The sequence below is a fragment of the Egretta garzetta genome, unplaced genomic scaffold (assembly GCF_000687185.1).
Source record: "Egretta garzetta isolate BGI_Z169 unplaced genomic scaffold, ASM68718v1 scaffold68, whole genome shotgun sequence".
NCBI classification, from domain to species: Eukaryota; Metazoa; Chordata; class Aves; order Pelecaniformes; family Ardeidae; genus Egretta; species Egretta garzetta.
The window spans coordinates 1,587,282-1,593,359 of record NW_009260774.1 but is presented as its reverse complement, the minus strand read 5'-3'; the positions used below and the strand labels follow the sequence as shown (position 1 = coordinate 1,593,359).

Here is a 6,078-nt window from a genome sequence, read left to right as displayed (position 1 = left end):
TGTGTACACTAAAGTGTAATTTTTGACAGATTGTTAAGTGTACTCCTCAAGAACCAGCTTTTAAAATATTCATAAGAACATCCGTGTTTACAAACAGCTGGTTCAACATGCTGAGCTTTAATTACAGCAGTGGCAGCTGGTTTATCATTTTTATTGATATATCAGTCTTAAAAATTGATATAACACTCAAGTGCCAAAGACCCAAACCCATTTAAAACTCCAAAAAGCAAACTTGCTTCACTTTAAAAAAAACCCAACAGTAGGGCTGTGGTGAAGACAAACTGCCACTTAATTTCCCCACCTCAGCTGATGAATTCAGATGCCTGTGATAAGCATCAGGTAGAAGAGAGGAAGAAGCAGGATGAGAAACTGAACAAAGTTATCTGCATTATTAAAATATAAATCTTGACATTTACAAAAAGCATTGTAATCAATACAAGTTCAATTGTATTAACAGGCCTTAACATGAGCAAAGCTGCGTATCAGAAAATAAAAAGGCTTTTTACATTCAGAGGAACACAACTTACCCAAGTCAAAGTCATACATGCAATAGGTCATCAAAATATCATGAAGTAAAATCAATCCTGGATTATCTTCACCTTCGTAGAATTTATTGGTTCGATCTGTCCTGTTTACATCTTTTTCTAAGAAAACAGTCCAGATTTAAAAACATTTTCAAAACAAGTTCTACAAAGCCAGCATCAAATGACTTCAGAATGTTTTTAAGCTGCTCATTTTTTCCTCAAACACAGCCGCAAAGCTTTGAAGTGTTTAAGACAACTGCATAACTGAATGTCATTTCAAAATAAAGAATATTTTAAAAGAAAGAAAATCCTTTCTGTCTGGAATAAAAGGATTTGCTTATAAACAGTTTATAAAGCTTTTTGCTTTTTTTTGTTAATACTTCTTATGGAAAAATTCCTCATTATAATTCAGTGAAAATGTTCTATGCTTACAGGGATTAAGAACAATTTTATGTGAGTTAGCTGTGCAATGTCATTTATAAATACTTATGCGATCCAGCATAAGTCATAGCAGGAAAGTTACCACATGATCAGCTCAAAAACACGATGATAGTTCATGACAGCATGTTTATAAATTCTGTTTTAAAAGTTCCTATAACTCAAAGAGCTGAAACTGCCGGTTTCATCAGGCAGTTTTCATGCCTCAAACATACCAAGCACACAGCATACATTAAGAATATGAATTTCACATACATTAAGAGTATGTGAAATTCTAATAATGTGAAATTCAAGACTGATGTATTGAAATAAGCAAAATTTTGAGTGCAGTTTAATGAAAGTAGTATTCTTTAGTTTTGGATCTACAACATAAGCCTAATATTGCCATTTACATTTCAAACACTTAAAAAGGAACCGAACTGCTTCAATAGAAACAGAACTTCAGCCAGTTTTGAACTCAGAGAATTTTTTTTTCCTGTTAACACACACACACACTCCAAAAAGGTAGTTTAGTTACTATTTATTAAGATTAGACTTTCTCAACCCCTTCAGCTTGCCTGTTGAATAACTGGCTGAAACAAGTTTAGTCCATGTTTCTGAACAGGATAGAATTTTTATTCTGTCTCCTGAAATAACTACTTAGTAATCCTAAATAGTGGTGCCCAAATCTCACTACTAAAGAGAACTGAGGATACAAACTGTTAATAGCCAGCAGAACTTGATGAAGTTTTAAAAAACTGGTATAAAACCCCACAAGTCAGAATGCAAATATACAAATCCCTGTAAGAAATTTTAAAATATAAGCAGACACATTGTCACATTCTTATTGCATGTCATTATTTTAATGACATTCCCAGTAAAATTACATTATGAAACAACATGAAATAAAGAGCCTTCTGTTATTAAGTAAAGGAAGTTTAAAAATTCCAGCCATTCTGTAAAGCTCTAAATTACTCTGGTTAAGAAAGTTTTAGCATTAAGTATATAACAAAGTTTGGACAGCTCTGAAAACAGCAACGTTAGTTTTCAGTGTCTCTTCATACAGGTTACTCAAAGGGTTACTTCTTTCAGCTTCATACTGAATTGTAAAAAGTGTGTGAATTGGTACAGTTAGGTATGTTTCTAAATCTGAATTTTACCTATAAGACTCCGGTAATCTCTTAATCTTGAATTTCGTTTTTCCTGTTCCTCACTTACAGATTTCCACTGCAGTTTCATCCTGAAATATTCATCCCTGAAGAGGAAAGATAATTTTGAAACCAAAACATGCTCAATTATTACATTTCTTTTTTCTTTTTTAATTTAAGCAATCATTCATTCCATTTGTTCTTTGGCATAAATGGGATAACAACACCCGGTTTATATAATACTTCTACTTTCTTAAAAATGATTGTTATATTAAAGTCTCACATACTTCTTTGCATTCAACAATCTTTAGCAACTGCCTTTCAAGTTTCCAAAAAGCCTGCTGCATCACTATATGCTATAAGAAAAAAAGCAGCTTTTAAATTTATTTTCTAACAAAATCACCACTGTACTCACGTTTTCCTTTTTTGCAGATTTGCTCTCTCTTCTTTAGTGCTATTCCAAGGAAAATACCCCAAAAGAAATTTCCATGCCTCTTTTCTTAAAGTATGGCAGAGACCCTAGGGAAAAAATGGATATGAAACATTAACAAAAAGACTATTTTGATTTTGTGAAGAAATGTTCCTATAGTGATACACTTCTTAAAGTAACAACTTAAAAAGAGAATTTTTATAAGTAAGCTTCTTTTTACATTGTAGCCAAATCTTATCTGCTAACTAGGTAGCACACTTGGAGGAAACCAGAGGGAAAGAATATGATTAAGCAGAAAACTACAGAAGTGCTGGATTCATCCTTAGAAGATAAAAAAAGAGATACTTTTTCCTATATTTTTGCTTCACTGCTGGAAATAAAAACCTTATGGGCATCACAGAAGCAAAAAAAGTACCTTTAAAATTTATATATTTAAACATGCTGCTTAGCTGCCAAACTTCTGGTCTCCCCATAAACTGATCTTGAGGACTAGACTTCCATTTATTTATTTTTTAAACAAATATTTTCATCTAACAAGACATGACCAACATGCTGATGAATCATCCAAACAATCAAAAATGCCAGTGTCCACTCAAGGACATGATTTGTCAGAAATCTTTCCAAGTAACGCTCATCATTTGTAGATTACAAAAACTGTACTAGCTGAATCATATCCTACTCTTATCAAAAGAGTTTCTTTCAACTCCTACAACACAGTTGTGAGAATTGAGGCACTTTTGCTATCAGACTCCCCAGTTTACCAGTCCAAGGCCAGCTTGACTACTCACTGTATTTCTTCATTTACCATTAGATTAAGGCAAGGAAGATGGTGCAGCAAATAGCATCAATCACTGCAAAAAGTAGCAGCTGGAACTTTTCCAGTAACAGGCAAAAACAGTTTAAGAGAGGCATTTTAACTTTTTTTTTTTTCTCCTTTAAAGAGGATCTGCACTTAATGTACTGGAAGTTATTGGGATCTTGAGTCATAACTAAAATTGAGCACTCACTCCTCTTGCAATGGACAACAGAGGTGACAGGGAAATGGGCTACTGGAAGAAAAGGTTTGTAGTAATTCTCATGATTGCAGAAGGGTTCTTAATTGGATATCTCAGGCACAGGTATATTAAAGAACAGTCACAGAAACTGGAAAGGGCCTCAGTTTCACTCTAAACCCTTCACAGTATATTACTTAATTAGTATACATCTTTAAAAAACTGTACTATCAATGCTATCATTCTCTGCTTCTGCTCAAAATCCAAGAATGCAAGACTGCATGCTTGCAAACATGCATCAACAGGTGAGAAAAGAATGCGTTAAGGCAGCTGGGTTATCCCCACACACACACCTCCCCCCCCCCCAAAAAAAAAAAAAGAGAAATACTATAGTAACATTAGGTAGAATAGCTATCCAGGCAAACTGCTGGGCAAAGAAGAGAAGCTTATATTGGAGAAGGAAAAGAAAACACCCTCAAAAAGAAAAGAATAAACCCAATATCCTAAATAATGAAGCACTGGTGTTTTCCTGAAAGGCACTTCGATTTCTCTTCTTCATGACTTAAACCTTTGTGTCTTCAACTCATTCACTTTAGCCAGCCACCACAAGACCTCTCTCCTCATAGAACACGTTGTATGGTTGCAAGACTACTGAGGTATTTGATTAGCATGAAATCATGCTTTATGAAGTCTCTCCAACAATACCAACTGGCTCAGGCTCAAAGCCCTGCACAAAGCACTGCAAGTGTAATGAAAACAGCATAACCATGGTTTGGGAAGGGAAGGAAAGAAAAAGGGTCCAGAAGCAAGCCATAGGTCTTGCTGACTTTAGAAAAACGAGTTACCCCTTTGAATATCAATCGCTTTATGTAGTCGACATTTAAAATTCTTCCTTCAGAATCCATGTTCTTAGCCCATTCTTCAGCTGACACAGGCTCTCTTCTACTAACTTCAGGCTGTTTTCCTAGATCGATCTGAAACACATGCAAATACGTTATATGAACTCCACTGAAGTGCTTCAGTAGTTTAAAACAACTGCACAAATAGTATTAAGCTTCCCAGTTTCTTGTATTCAGTTCAACTACATTTTCACTTTTGCATGCCTCAGTTAGCAACTCTAAGGACCTAAGGCTGTGTTCATATTAGCAAGCAGTGTGGACCAACACAGGCAGATCTCTAGAGCAAGACATACTGTGCTGAGGACCTGTGTATACATGTTAATATTTCAGATTTTGGAGGAGGATGTATGTGTGTGTTTTAAATAATCTTCTACCCCCACAAACACCTCTGAAATAGCTTTCCATGGACTAAAAGCCTCTATGCCACTAGAAATGCATTAGGTATGTGCAAAACAGCAAACAAGGACAACAGGGAGCTTTCACTTCAAAAGCACATTCCCAATACACACTAGTGCATCTTGAGAGAACCCAAAAAACTACTTAGGTTCAGAGGTGTTATGCCCACAGAGGTTGCACAGTGTGACTGAAAGATAAATTTAAGTACACCGCCCCTTAAAAAAAAAAAAACAAAAACAAAAAACCCCACCCAAACACAAGACTATATGTGCTTTCAGAACTCCTAACACCAAAGTTTCAGTTTGCAGTTAGTCTTGCTCTTCCCAAATTGCATGTTTAAGCACAACAGAATTTATCAGACAGTAATTCCTTGCTTTCTAAAAATATTTTGATGATGGCAATCACCAAGTCAATTTGTGTTTCAACTTGTTAGACGTCTAAGGCATTTGCCAGATTAAGACATACAGGTCGGTATTATTTTTAACACGTAGCATTCACTACACTTTTTCTCATTGATAAATTAACTGATTAAGCGTTAGGCAGCAAGTTCTTAGAGTTTACATAGTTCATACAGCTACTGCTAAGTTATTAACAATATTTTGAACTCAAGAAAAAAATAACATTAAAAACAGTTTAACACTCTAAAAACATGTGAGCTGCTTAAACACTAATTACAAGTATTTAAAAATAAACCTTTTCCACCAATCTGTAAAAGACACCAACGGGAGCCCACATAAATTACAAGTTCATTCTAGCTTTGGTTCAAATCTCAAATAAACCTGTACATTTACATGCTCTAGACATTAATCATCCAATTAAATACTTTGTTTTAATCTTCTTAGCCCTCTTAAAACAAACTGAAATGTTGCAGTGATTAGCCAAGAAAGTTGCCTATTAACCTGTACACCCCAATTTTACTTGACATAGCTCTATTTGACCACAGAGGGAACACTAAACACAAAGCAGATCACTTTTCAAGGTACTGACTCTAAGATAACAATAATCCTCATTTCAGTAGTGACAAACTTTCTTTCAAAGCAAAACTCATATTTGCAGGCATAAAAACATTCTAAAAGTAGCTGATAATGATCTCACTCTTGTGAATGAATGGTAGGAGAGCGTAAGCCACAATTTCCAAGCATAAACAGTGTAACTCACCAAGCTTCAAGTCCTACCGTTCCCTTAAAGGTGTGCATAAAGAGAATCAAAGCATCTGTGTCATATTAATTTAGACACTCACTCGTGTAATGACTTCAAATCCTGGTTCTTCCT

At 35.0% G+C, this 6,078-nt stretch overlaps 1 protein-coding gene across 3 annotated transcripts in view; it reads right to left on the bottom strand.

The window, feature by feature from the left end:
• Positions 1–6,078, bottom strand: part of TBC1D15 (TBC1 domain family member 15) — a 25,497-nt gene that overhangs the window by 9,573 nt on the left and 9,846 nt on the right. For all 3 annotated transcript variants that reach the window (XM_035901671.1, XM_035901672.1, XM_035901673.1), the window contains exons 6-10: positions 6,047–6,078; positions 4,357–4,485; positions 2,505–2,608; positions 2,102–2,196; positions 528–644 (exon numbers count right to left, since the gene is read on the bottom strand). The exon at positions 6,047–6,078 is cut by the window's right edge and continues 160 nt beyond it. In XM_035901671.1, coding sequence (XP_035757564.1) covers positions 528–644; positions 2,102–2,196; positions 2,505–2,608; positions 4,357–4,485; positions 6,047–6,078 — 477 coding nt within the window. The remainder of the gene's footprint in view (positions 1–527; positions 645–2,101; positions 2,197–2,504; positions 2,609–4,356; positions 4,486–6,046) is intronic.